The sequence below is a fragment of the Rhinoderma darwinii genome, chromosome 7, assembly GCF_050947455.1.
Source record: "Rhinoderma darwinii isolate aRhiDar2 chromosome 7, aRhiDar2.hap1, whole genome shotgun sequence".
NCBI classification, from domain to species: Eukaryota; Metazoa; Chordata; class Amphibia; order Anura; family Rhinodermatidae; genus Rhinoderma; species Rhinoderma darwinii.
In genome coordinates this window covers 1,955,944-1,970,578 of record NC_134693.1, presented here as the reverse complement: position 1 = coordinate 1,970,578, position 14,635 = coordinate 1,955,944, and the positions used below count along the sequence as shown (strand labels likewise).

Here is a 14,635-nt window from a genome sequence, read left to right as displayed (position 1 = left end):
AACGCCTGACAGTATTCATACATGTAAATCATGGCGATGTCTGTAGTTCTTATGAATAACTGAGGGATAAGACAGAGTTAGGACCCCATCCACACGAGCGTAAATCACGTCGGTGCGCGGTGCGTTTATTTCAATGGAGCCGTTTACACATGCGTGATTTTTCATGCAGCGAGAGTCCGCCGTGTGAAACTCACTGCATGTCCTGTATTGGTGCATTATCACGCATCTATGCGCCTAGTTTAGTCAATGGGTGTGTGAAAACCACGGACCGCACACGTGTGCGTTATTTGCGCATCAATTCGGTTGAAAAATAAATACATAAAAAATGATGCGTTTTGCGATTGCGTGAATAGCGCATGCCCCTCTTAAAGGCCACTGATGCGAAACGCAGCACTCACGGAACAGATTCCCGCGTGAATTGGATACGCTCGTGTGACTGAGGCCTGAGCGGATGTTCACACGGCTATTATGGGCCGTAAAACGGCCTGAAAGATCGGAAGCAGAACACCTCCAAACATCTGCCCATTGATTTCAATGGGAAATGTGGCTTTCTGCTTCGATAGGGCGTTTACGTGGCAATTTTGAAAAACAGCCGCATAAAAAAAAAAAAACACCCACGACAAAGTGCAGGTCACTCCTTGAGCCGTTTTTCATTGACTAAATAAACAGCTCCAAAAACGACCGTGAAAAACGCAGTTGCTGAAAATCAGGAGCAGTTTTTCCCATGAAGCTTTGTATTTTCAGACATTTTTAATTTTGTGTGTGCAGAGCCTTAATGGGGGAGGGGAAAGCCCAAACACTCACAGAAGATGAACTAGAATCGTCTGGTCTGGTTGGCAGAGGGTCACCCGCTGTGCCCGGTCCTGGCGGAGAAGCGACTACACATCAGCCGTCACCTGGGCTGGCATGTGCTTATAATAAAGAGTAAGGGGGTGCGGATCATGGGCCATCATGGAGTCAGGGCCGGGTCACTCGCCCCCAGGAGTCGGAGCTGTAATGTCGGCCATATTGGTTGTCACTCGTCTTTCCTCGGAGGAGACGTCTCACAATTGTATATTTGCTGGGGGTTATTATCACGATCCTCAGGCGTCTGTCGATCTCAGGAGGAGCTGCCCCCAAAGAAAGGACCACAAAAGCCACGTGACACGTACACCCTTTATTATGGTCCAGTTATAAAAGAATTATCACATCTAGTCCGGATCCAGCAGCCGCGGCGGAAGAAACGCAGCCCCCACCGTCCCACCCAAACAAAATCTACAACAGACAAAGCACAACCTCAACAACCACACTATTACAATAATAAAAAAGTGCCCCCCCCCACCATGGCGCGTGCGCACACCAGGGGCAAGAAGGAACATGTCAATGTTCCCAGAGTGTGTGGGGGGAGTCAGCAATAAATAATGAGTATTTGGGGTGTCCTCCTGCATGTCCCGTGTGGTCCCTGTAGAGCTGCAGCCACATTGCTCCTCACACACGACCACTACACATCACGACTGCCGCTATAACATGACAAATCACGGAGCCGCGGAGGAGTCCGCACATTACAGGGAATCAGTGGGTGGTCAGCGATTATTACACCACAAGACATGACAAACTCCGCGTCACACCGATGACTGCCGCGCGGGAGACACGAAGGGCGGGAGACACGAAGGGCGGGAGACCACCAGGCACAAGGGCAAAGTAAAGCCCGAGAAGTGTGTACGAAACACTAGAGATTGCCCAATAATGTCCTGCCCCCAGCAGCTGCAACAGAGACTGCCCCCCCCCCAAATGCCCTGCCCCCAGCAGCTGCAACAGAGACTGCCCCCCCCCCAATGTCCTGCCCCCCCCCCCAATGTCCTGCCCCCAGCAGCTGCAACAGAGACTGCCCCCCAACACTAGAGACTGCCCCCAGCAGCTGCAAGGCGGAGTCCCTAATGTCTGTCCGGATTCTTTATACTCGCTGGACGGGACGCCACATAATATTCACCTCATGATTAAACGCTGCTGGGGAGCGACAATGTCACGTTCTGCTGGTTTCAGCCTCGGGGGCATCTGACCAATCAGTGAAAGGTTTATGAATGACACGCAATGATCACATGACCATGGTCCTAGCGATGGTCGGGGGGGGGGCGCTGCTCCGGCTCTTGTATAGAAAGGACCAATCTCATTACACAGATCTCCACAAACAATCTCTATATTTATCTCATCAGGATCCTAAAACGGGAGAAATTATATACAAGGTAAAGCACAGGAAGAGGAGGAGTCAACAGAAATACAACCAGGCCGGGGAAGGATCGGCTGACCACGCCAACCGCGAGCACGTGGAATAAATAGTGTCCTTCTGCTCTCCAAAGTAGAGGCCAAACCGTCAGCAGGCGGCGCCCCCGGACCCTCAGTCTCCCATCTTTACTTTGGACGTCTGCAAATCAAACAGAATAGGAGATTTCATAGAATTGGCAAATCACAGACAGATGGAGCAGAGCTCATTGCAGCACAGAGGATCTGCTATATTGCACGTCCCACGTCTGCCCCATAGAATAGGTGCAATGATCTGCAGGGCCGGAGGGGGTGGAGCATGACACAGACACTCTCTCTCTGATGAACTTTAAATCCTCGTGTCATGCTCCGCCCCCTTCCGTCCTGCACTAGTTATAACACGGTGCTGATTTTGCTTGGAGAGTCCCTCTAAATAGCTGCACAGTTTATCACGTGCGGTCTTATCCCCTGTAGGGGTCAGCGACTAAACTTGAAGATAAAACCAGGAGTGCGGCGTGACTGAGCACACGTACCTGCAGGATCGCGACAATTACACCAAAAAGCCCGATGGCGCTACCGAAGATCTCCACGATCAGGATCTTAACGAAGAGGCTGGGATTCTGCGCATCAGCGAGAGCTGCTCCGCTGCCGACAATCCCCACACATATCCCACAGAACAGGTTGGAGAACCCCACGGTGAGGCCAGCGCCAAACATGGAGAACCCTGGAAATTCACAAAATGCAGGAGGTAAAGCAACAGAACGAGGACCCGCACAGCCAACCGCGAGGACCCGCACAGCCAACCGCGAGGACCCGCACAGCCAACCGCGAGGACCCGCACAGCCAACCGCGAGGACCCGCACAGCCAACCGCGAGGACCCGTGTACAGTGCTACCCCCATGGGATCACGTGGCAGAATGCAGAGAGCACTGGGACCCTCAGGGTACGTGGAGTTGTATTTATATATTACACAGACGTCACAGGCACCCAGCAGCTTGTAGTAAGTAACCTGCGGAGCTCCGTCTCGGCTCAGACCCTGCACTTATATTCACTTCATAGATGAATATTCACGCTGCAGGGCGTGGGGGTCATTCTCTGGACATACAATGTGTGACTTTTTGCACTGACCTGCGTGGTAGTTCCGGTTTCCAATGGTCTGTGGAGTCGTCCCCGTGAAGCGCTGAAACACAAGAAAGACACAGTTATTTGCCTCCATGTTTCCTGCCGACGTCGCGGTGACCGGAGTGGTCATTAATATGCCCCAGTAATCAGACGCCTACACCAATGGGGTCAACGCACACGATGCGTATCACGTGCGGTAAATACGCAGCATAATGCAGTAGCATGGACTCCAATGGAGCGTGCGCGCGCCAGCATCTTACCATTGATCTCAATATGAAAACCACCGGTAAATGGTGAAACCGTCGCTGCCAGTTAACTCCACGTGAACGTTTCTAACTTGTGGTCGGATTTTACTTGACTGGTCAATGATCCATGAGTAATAGGTTATAGCCTGTACAAATACCCGACAATGATGTACTGCCCACCACATCGCCCGCCCGCACGCACGCTCCCTCCCTCCCTCCCTCCACCTCACGCGCACACGCCTCATTTTTTGGGTAAACAGTATCAATAAGGAATAGGCAGCACACCATAAAGATCCAAGTGAAAAAGGGACGTTTTATTCACCCATATTAATGCGTTTCAGGCCCAAAATGGGGGCTTAAAGAGGCTGTCACCAGATTATAAGTGCCCTGTCTCCTACATAATGTGATCGGCGCTGTAATGTAGATAACAGTGGTCCTAGTAATAAAGAGGCTGTCACCAGATTATAAGTGCCCTGTCTCCTACATAATGTGATCAGCGCTGTAATGTAGAGAACAGTGGTCCTAGTAATAAAGAGGCTGTCACCACATTATAAGTGTCCTGTCTCCTACATAATGTGATCGGCGATGTAATGTAGAGAACAGTGGTCCTAGTAATAAAGAGGCTGTCACCACATTATAAGTGCCCCCCTATCTCCTACATAATGTGATCAGTGCTGTAATGTAGATAACAGTGGTCCTAGTAATAAAGAGGCTGTCACCCCATTATAAGTGCCCTGTCTCCTACATAATGTGATCGGCGATGTAATGTAGAGAACAGTGGTCCTAGTAATAAAGAGGCTGTCACCACATTATAAGTGCCCCCCTATCTCCTACATAATGTGATTGGCGCTGTAATGTAGATAACAGTGGCTTTTATTTTGAAAAACGATCATTTTTGAGCAGGTTATGAGCAATTTTAGATTTATGCTAATTAGTTTCTTAATAGACAACTTGGCGTGTTTTTACTTTTGACCAACTGGGTGTTGTACAGAGGAGTGTATGACCAATCAGCGACCAATCAGCCTCATACACTTCTCATTGTTCCAGCCCAGCATGATCCACAGCCCAGTGTGATTGTGCAGTGAAAGAAGCCGGGCTGGAACAATGAGAAGTGTATGTCACTGATTGGTCACTGGTTGGTCAGCGTCATACACTCCTCTCCACAACGCCCAGTTGGTAAAAAGTAAAAACATGCCCAGTTGTCTTAAGAAACTAAGTTGTTTATAACTTGCTCAAAAATGATCGTTTTTCAAAATTAAAACCAGTTATCTACATTACAGCGCTGATCACATTATGTAGGAGACAGGGAACTTATAATGTGGTGACAGCCTCTTTATTACTAGGACCACTGTTATCTACATTACAGTGCTGATCACATTATGTAGGAGACAGGACACTTATAATGTGGTGACAGCCTCTTTATTACTAGGACCACTGTTATCTACATTACAGCGCTGATCACATTATGTAGGAGACAGGACACTTATAATGTGGTGACAGCCTCTTTATTACTAGGACCACTGTTATCTACATTATAGCGCCGATCACATTATATAGGAGACAGGGCACTTATAATGTGGTGACAGCCTCTTTATTACTAGGACCACTGTTATCTACATTACAGCGCTGATCACATTATGTAGGAGACAGGGCACTTATAATCTGGTGACAGCCTCTTTATTACTAGGACCACTGTTATCTACATTACAGTGCTGATCACATTATGTAGGAGACAGGACACTTATAATGTGGTGACAGCCTCTTTATTACTAGGACCACTGTTATCTACATTACAGCGCTGATCACATTATGTAGGAGACAGGACACTTATAATCTGGTGACAGCCTCTTTATTACTAGGACCACTGTTATCTACATTATAGCGCCGATCACATTATATAGGAGACAGGGCACTTATAATGTGGTGACAGCCTCTTTAAACGTCGCATTAATATGGTTGATTAAAGTCACTTTTTCACTTGGATCTTTATGGAGTTCTACCTATTCTATATATATATATATATATATATATATATACACACACACACACACGCTATGTATGCATGAGTCTACATGTACTAATGGTCGGGCGCTGTATGTGGCTTTGGTTATAGGTGTAGTACCAGGGTATAGGGTTGGGATCTGGATTTATATTATATATACATACACATTACTAGTCACATGTGCAAACTGCCCAGGGAAGGTCGGAATAGGAGGCGGCTGTGTGCGGTCGTGTTCTCCATGTATGGTATCCTGATATAATGTATATCGCCCGTCACTTCTATGTTATAAGTAAAAGTATTATTATATATTTAAGTATCTGCGAGGGTTGTAGGTCACTCCTGTGGTGTGTGAAGGACTGGAGTGTGTGTACATTGTAACAATATAAAGGAAGCGGACTGTATAGGAAACAGAGGGAACGGACTAAAGGGGATGATACAGAGAGTCAATAGTCTCCTATTTCACTTCTAATCACTCCCTCTGAATGTTTCTGCAGTCGGTGCCGGGGTTTCTGCGAGTTCTAATCCGATGAAAACACAATCTGCTGCGTGTGCGCCCCTAGGGTAAGACCTCATGGAGCGGCGCGGACGTGAACACACACACACACACACACACGAGCCCCTGATGTACACACAGAAGCTGGCCTTGTGCGTGCAGTCAGCCTTCAGCGGGCGGATATGCTCTTACCTCGGCCATGTTGCTGATCACAATTGCCATAATAATGCCATAGATTGCCACGGCCTCACAGAAAATGATACTAGAAGAGAGAAAGAAAAGAGTTATCAATGTAACACGGCCGGGTGACGGGACCTCGCTGCACTACAACAGGGTCATCACCACTGCCCACGAAGTGTCGCCGTAATCACAGGGTCACAGCTACGGAGAGAATCAGCACCAGTGTCCAGGAAATCCCCCGAACCCACCAAGCCGGGACCCCATACACAAAAAACATTACTGCAAACTAATTTACATAATGTGTGTCGTTTAAAAGGGGAATTTCATCCGACTCACAAAAATGATCTGGTGGAATCCGCAAGAGTTAATGGCGCCACTGCAATCGCAGGCACGGAGGCGCCGCATCAGAGATTTACAGTGAATTTACTTTCTAACCATCCAGCAAGAATAGGGAACGTGGTTGAATATTACGAGATCCACGAGGGATCATTAACCCCGATCACCTTACCTGACCAAATTCTTCGTTTTAATCCGTGGGGCTTTCACGCCTCCCCCCAAGATACTGGAGCCAGTGATGTAGATTCCCCTAAGACAAGAGAGAGTGGACACCGTGAGAAAGAGCAGAATGTGGAGGGATGACGGGGCCCAACACCGCAAATCATTTCACATAAAAGAAAACCCCTGGAAACCGCCCCCCCCACCCCGAGCCGTGCGCTTTATATCCTATTCAGTTATTCCACAAAACCGTTAATGGATGGAAGTCCAGAGCCCATAGGGGGACGTCCGACAACTTTCTACGCTCCCTGAATGGTGGACGTCTGTAAAATCCACCCCCTCTCATACATGCTCTGCACCAGTCTTTACTGAAGTTCTGGGATTATATTCATGGAGCTATAGGAGCTATAGGACCCCCCCCCCCCCCATGTAGGTTTCTGGCTATACAGTTCAGGACAGTCCTGTAGACATTGCTGAAGCACCGGTCACTTACCATGCGGCTCCTACAACAGACAGAGAGATGGCCAGTCCAATGCCCAGGTTAGCCCACATGTACGGGGATGTCTCCGTGAGGAACCTGGGGGAAAAAAAAAAACCCATTAAGAAAAAATAGATGAATCCCGATACTGCGGTGAAACCTGCATGGACGCCCACACCAACCCGACCACGCAAATCAAGGTGGTGATGGCCGCACCAAGTGTAACCGATAAACAGTCTAAACGCAGGATGGACCCAGATCAATGCAGCAAATATGGAAAGGACAGGACGCTGGAGGCCGGAGGACAGAGAACACCGTCATTTAGGAGCAGCCGAGCCGACCGCATCCGGATGAAGTCACAAGGTGCTGGGTCGCAGAGCGTGACCACAACACACAATGGGGCAGTCATATCGTGACGTGGCCTCCACTGGACACACTTTCCATTCTAGGACGGATTCTCCAGAAAACTAATTGCAACTAATTATTGAACATCTCCCGTCACGGTCCAAGATTTTATAATCAATCAAGTTTTATAGAACGACGTCCATGGAAAACGGTCGCAGAATCACCTGTAGGAGCCACGACTGCGGTTATTACATTACGTGAAGTCATATATGGATAGGACTGCAGGGTAAAGCCACAACACGAGAGCGACATTCAGTACAACGCGACGTCCGGACGCAGCAGAAATGACAGTGACAGCTGCAATATATCCAGACATATCATGGACCCGGCATACGAGAAACCACGGCTTCCACATACACCAGCCCATGCCACGTCAGGCCACAACTTGCATCTTAGGGAATTAAAAAAAATGGACAGCGGCGCCTCCGGGGGCAGCAGAGAGGTCGTCTCATAGGACCCCAAACATGAAAAAAGAGAAATACAGAGACCAGCGAGGAAAGAGCGGCCGGACAGTCATGCACTGATCTGTCTCTAGTTGTGGCCACATCACAGCCGACTCCAAACACACACGAACCGGGACGAGCCAGATGAGCCGGCAGGTCTGTTGTGTGTAAATACCGAGGAGCTGACACTCCAAACATGGGGAGGGGCGGCCAGTGCTGGGGTAAACACCAACCTTCCCCCAACCTCAAAGACATTGAAACGACCAACTGGTCACCCAAAGTCATCTGCTCCAGTCCTATCATTATATATTATATACATTGTATCCGCCCTCCAGTCCTATCAGTATATATTATATACATCCGTCCTATCATTGTATCCGCCCTCCAGCCCTATCAGTATATATTATATACATTGTATCCGCCCTCCAGTCCTATCATTATATATTATATACATTGTATCCGCCCTCCAGTCCTATCAGTATATATTATATACATCCGTCCTATCATTATATCCGCCCTCCAGCCCTATCAGTATATATTATATACATCCGTCCTATCATTATATCCGCCCTCCAGTCCTATCATTATATATTATATACATTGTATCCGCCCTCCAGTCCTACGGAATCTGCACATTATAAAAAGGGAAAACATTTTTCGGGAATGAAGAGGTTGTTCATGGATTTACATTACAGAAGCCGTCATACAATAGTTCTATATACTGCACGTGTTGTGTGAGCAGCAGGGCCGCGACGCATCGTCCTGGCAACGTATTGTGACAATCACCTGATCACATGGTCTATGAGCCGTGGCCAGTACGTGTAGTCACGTGATCACATGGTCTATGAGCCGTGACCAGTACGTGTAGTCACGTGATCACATGGTCTAGGAGCCTTGGCTGGTACGTGTAGTCACGTGATCACATGGATGTGATGTCATAAGGACGTAGCGGCGAGCAGGGGCAGAAACACTACAGACAAGTTATAGGTTAACAGGGGCGCCAATACAGAGCAGGGGCGCTGCGGGCGCACATCTCCATGACGACCTGACGAGGATCACTTACCAGGCCACATCAAACCGGAATCCCAGATCAAATATCGTGTAGCAGGTACCTGCGAGTAAAGAGAACATGTCAGCACAGTCACTCTATATAACGGATCATCACATGAATGACAAGGTGAGCCCCAGGTAAACAGAGAAGCTAGCTACTTCCTCCCGCATTAATGTCACCCTTGTAACCTCACTCTCTAGAAGACACCGCTCTGTCTAGTCCCTCAAGGACACCAGATCATGTCTCACTGTACAGACACATTCAGGCCTTTGCACAGGGAGACTGAGGAGCCTCTGTGACTGGGTGACATGAAAAAGTAGCCCCATGACATCCAATATGGTCGACAGCATAGATATCAGACAGCTACTTCCTGGAACAAACACTGGAGGAAGGAGAAGTCTGGAACAGAGCTGAGCAACTACCGGAAAGAGGAATCGAGTAAATTGTACTTCCAAGACTTACCTTGTACTAGGCTCTGTTCATACTGCGTTTGAGCCCTACGCTCGACATATACGTTGAGGGTACTGTCTCATGTGGAAGGCTCGGACGCATGCCACTATATAGGCATACATCATCCATAGGCTCCCATGTTAAAAAACTACATGTATTGCGTTAGAGTTATTTTTGCGGGATGCTCTTGCATAGAAAAGAATCGACAATCACACTCTCTACACATACGCCAAACGTAGGGCTGAAACAGTGTGAACAGAGTCTTATTCTTCAAAGCGGTCATCACAATTCTGCTCGTTGTTATCAAACATGTGAACAGAGGCCTCCCCAACACTCCCTATAATGCAGCGAGGCAGCTAGTCTTTCCTACATCAGATGACTGTACAGTGCCTGGTGTAAAGACACTACCCAGAATGCAAACCACCACAGGAAGCTCCGTATAGACACTGAACAAGCAGGAAATACATGTACACACAAAGCAGAATAGTGAGCGCAGCTCCGGAGTATAGTACAGGATGTAACTCAGGATCAGTACAGGATAAGTAATGTAATGTATGTACACAGTGACTCCGCCAGCAGAATAGTGAGTGCAGCTCTGGAGTATAATACAGGATGTAACTCAGGATCAGTACAGGATAAGTAATGTAATGTATGTACACAGTGACTCCACCAGCAGAATAGTGAGTGCAGCTCTGGAGTATAATACAGGATATAACTCAGGATCAGTACAGGATAAGTAATGTAATGTATGTACACGGTGACTCCACCAGCAGAATAGTGAGTGCAGCTCTGGAGTATAATACAGGATGTAACTCAGGATCAGTACAGGATAAGTAATGTAATGTAATGTACACAGTGACTCCACCAGCAGAATAGTGAGTGCAGCTCTGGAGTATAATACAGGATATAACTCAGGATCAGTACAGGATAAGTAATGTATGTACACAGTGACTCCACCAGCAGAATAGTGAGTGCAGCTCTGGAGTATAATACAGGATATAACTCAGGATCAGTACAGGATAAGTAATGTAATGTATGTACACAGTGACGCCACCAGCAGAATAGTGAGTGCAGCTCTGGAGTATAATACAGGATGTAACTCAGGATCAGTACAGGATAAGTAATGTATGTACACAGTGACTCCACCAGCAGAATAGTGAGTGCAGCTCTGGAGTATAATACAGGATCAGTACAGGATAAGTAATGTATGTACACAGTGACTCCACCAGCAGAATAGTGAGTGCAGCTCTGGAGTATAATACAGGATGTAACTCGGGATCAGTAATGTCATGTATATACAGAGTGACTCTGCCTATGGACAAGTCACCGTACACCAGCTAATCTCTAATCAGATCTTAATGAATGTCATTGTAAATATGGACATTTCAGGCGACACCCCCTCCCCCTCCTGACGCCCAGGATGAGTGCACAGTGTGAACAAGACCCAGGACTGGGGACGATGCAGCAGAGGAAGTGTCACAATATTCGTACCACAGACAATTCTACTAAATCATTACTCAATCAGCTCCTTAGGAAACCAAATTATGAAATCAAATATCCAGAACAGAAACCATAAAGATCCGGTCCCGACGTCTTCTGTCCATTCAGCTGTTTCTTACTAATCTCAGTTTCTGGGGGATTACGGATGTGGCCGCCATTACAGCTTCATACATCTACCGTATACAGCCTCCTCAGCGATCCATCTACCGTATACAGCCTCCTCAGCGATCCATCTACCGTATACAGCCTCCTCAGCGATACATCTACCGTATACAGCCTCCTCAGCGATCCATCTACCGTATACAGCCTCCTCAGCGATCCATCTACCGTATACAGCCTCCTCAGCGATCCATCTGCCGTATACAGCCTCCTCAGCGATCCATCTACCGTATACAGCCTCCTCAGCGATCCATCTACCGTATACAGCCTCCTCAGCGATCCATCTACCGTATACAGCCTCCTCAGCGATACATCTACCGTATACAGCCTCCTCAGCGATACATCTACCGTATACAGCCTCCTCAGCCGATACATCTACCGTATACAGCCTCCTCAGCGATCCATCTACCGTATACAGCCTCCTCAGCGATACATCTCCCGTATACAGCCTCCTCAGCGATCCATCTACCGTATACAGCCTCCTCAGCGATCCATCTACCGTATACAGCCTCCTCAGAGATACATCTACCGTATACAGCCTCCTCAGCGATACATCTACCGTATACAGCCTCCTCAGCCGATACATCTACCGTATACAGCCTCCTCAGCGATCCATCTACCGTATACAGCCTCCTCAGCGATCCATCTACCGTATACAGCCTCCTCAGCGATCCATCTACCGTATACAGCCTCCTCAGCGATCCATCTACCGTATACAGCCTCCTCAGCGATCCATCTACCGTATACAGCCTCCTCAGCGATCCATCTACCGTATACAGCCTCCTCAGCGATCCATCTACCGTATACAGCCTCCTCAGCGATACATCTACCGTATACAGCCTCCTCAGCGATACATCTACCGTATACAGCCTCCTCAGCGATACATCTACCGTATACAGCCTCCTCAGCGATACATCTACCGTATACAGCCTCCTCAGCGATACATCTACCGTATACAGCCTCCTCAGCCGATACATCTACCGTATACAGCCTCCTCAGCGATACATCTACCGTATACAGCCTCCTCAGCGATACATCTACCGTATACAGCCTCCTCAGCGACACATCTACCGTATACAGCCTCCTCAGCGATCCATCTACCGTATACAGCCTCCTCAGCGATACATCTACCGTATACAGCCTCCTCAGCGATACATCTACCGTATACAGCCTCCTCAGCCGATACATCTACCGTATACAGCCTCCTCAGCCGATACATCTACCGTATACAGCCTCCTCAGCCGATACATCTACCGTATACAGCCTCCTCAGCGATACATCTACCGTATACAGCCTCCTCAGCGATCCATCTACCGTATACAGCCTCCTCAGCGATCCATCTACCGTATACAGCCTCCTCAGCGATCCATCTACCGTATACAGCCTCCTCAGAGATACATCTACCGTATACAGCCTCCTCAGCGATCCATCTACCGTATACAGCCTCCTCAGCGATCCATCTACCGTATACAGCCTCCTCAGCGATCCATCTACCGTATACAGCCTCCTCAGCGATACATCTACCGTATACAGCCTCCTCAGCGATACATCTACCGTATACAGCCTCCTCAGCGATCCATCTACCGTATACAGCCTCCTCAGCGATCCATCTACCGTATACAGCCTCCTCAGCGATACATCTGCCGTATACAGCCTCCTCAGCCGATACATCTACCGTATACAGCCTCCTCAGCGATACATCTACCGTATACAGCCTCCTCAGCCGATACATCTACCGTATACAGCCTCCTCAGCGACACATCTACCGTATACAGCCTCCTCAGCGACACATCTACCGTATACAGCCTCCTCAGCCGATACATCTACCGTATACAGCCTCCTCAGCCGATACATCTACCGTATACAGCCTCCTCAGCGATACATCTACCGTATACAGCCTCCTCAGCGATACATCTACCGTATACAGCCTCCTCAGCGATACATCTACCGTATACAGCCTCCTCAGCGATCCATCTACCGTATACAGCCTCCTCAGCGATACATCTACCGTATACAGCCTCCTCAGCGATACATCTACCGTATACAGCCTCCTCAGCGATACATCTACTGTATACAGCCTCCTCAGCGATCCATCTACCGTATACAGCCTCCTCAGCGATCCATCTACCGTATACAGCCTCCTCAGCGATACATCTACCGTATACAGCCTCCTCAGCGATACATCTACTGTATACAGCCGGATCGCTCCGTACAGGCAGATCTGCAGCGAGCTGGGTGACCACCGCTGTGGGAGCTGAACGCTGGATAGAAGAGGGTGACGCTGGGACGGACATTTAGTGGGGGATGGAGCAGGCTGATAGAGGTCATTGTGGCCGGAGCGGGCCCGTCAGTATATATGTATACAGTGTGAGGACGGAGCTGCTACACCCACAACGTAAGCAGACGTCCCCAGAACCACAAACACGGCGGCGGGCGGTGCGGTCTGTGTTTTGGGTAATATTGTGTCTGAACACGGGAACCAGGACAGACCAGAGTGTCGGCTGTAGACGGGATAATCCGGATATTACCGGCTGCGAACAGCATGACCCTAATAATGACATCCCTGGAGGAAAGTCACCCAGCTTTCCCAGACTCCTGAATGACATCTGCTCCTCTACACAACAATCTATCCCTGCCGCCCTAATAACCCAGCAAATCTGCCGTACAGGACGCAGGAAGATCAGGGCGACAACCGTTGTGGGGTCTGTAGTGGCGGACATACTATTCACACAGCTTTCCAAGATACAGAGGGAAGAGCAAACTGAATGACGGGGTCCGGGGGAGAAACGCTCCATAAACGTCAGGAGGAGGGAGAGAGGAAACTGAACGACGGGGGTCCGGGGGAGAAACGCTCCATAAATGTCAGGAGGAGGGAGAGAGGAAACTGAACGACGGGGGTCCGGGGGAGAAACGCTCCATAAATGTCAGGAGGAGGGAGAGAGGAAACTGAACGACGGGGGTCCGGGGGAGAAACGCTCCATAAACGTCAGGAGGAGGGAGAGAGGAAACTGAACGACGGGGGTCCGGGGGAGAAACGCTCCATAAACGTCAGGAGGAGGGAGAGAGGAAACTGAACGACGGGGGTCCGGGGGAGAAACGCTCCATAAACGTCAGGAGGAGGGAGAGAGGACACTGAACGACGGGGGTCCGGGGGAGAAACGCTCCATAAACGTCAGGAGGAGGGAGAGAGGACACTGAACGACGGGGGTCCGGGGGAGAAACGCTCCATAAACGTCAGGAGGAGGGAGAGAGGACACTGAACGACGGGGGTCCGGGGGAGAAACGCTCCATAAACGTCAGGAGGAGGGAGAGAGGACACTGAACGACGGGGGTCTGGGGGAGAAACGCTCCATAAACGTCAGGAGGAGGGAGAG

The 14,635-nt window shown here is 49.1% G+C and overlaps 1 protein-coding gene across 1 annotated transcript in view; it reads right to left on the bottom strand.

Moving 5' to 3' along the window:
• Positions 1 to 2,160: 2,160 nt before the first annotated feature.
• The window catches only part of ATP6V0B (ATPase H+ transporting V0 subunit b), a 15,667-nt gene continuing 3,192 nt past the window's right edge, over positions 2,161 to 14,635 (bottom strand). The window contains exons 2-8 of the mRNA XM_075832558.1: positions 9,165 to 9,213; positions 7,269 to 7,352; positions 6,789 to 6,866; positions 6,293 to 6,362; positions 3,367 to 3,418; positions 2,772 to 2,962; positions 2,161 to 2,401 (exon numbers count right to left, since the gene is read on the bottom strand). Coding sequence (XP_075688673.1) covers positions 2,375 to 2,401; positions 2,772 to 2,962; positions 3,367 to 3,418; positions 6,293 to 6,362; positions 6,789 to 6,866; positions 7,269 to 7,352; positions 9,165 to 9,213 — 551 coding nt within the window. The 3' untranslated portion in view covers positions 2,161 to 2,374. The remainder of the gene's footprint in view (positions 2,402 to 2,771; positions 2,963 to 3,366; positions 3,419 to 6,292; positions 6,363 to 6,788; positions 6,867 to 7,268; positions 7,353 to 9,164; positions 9,214 to 14,635) is intronic.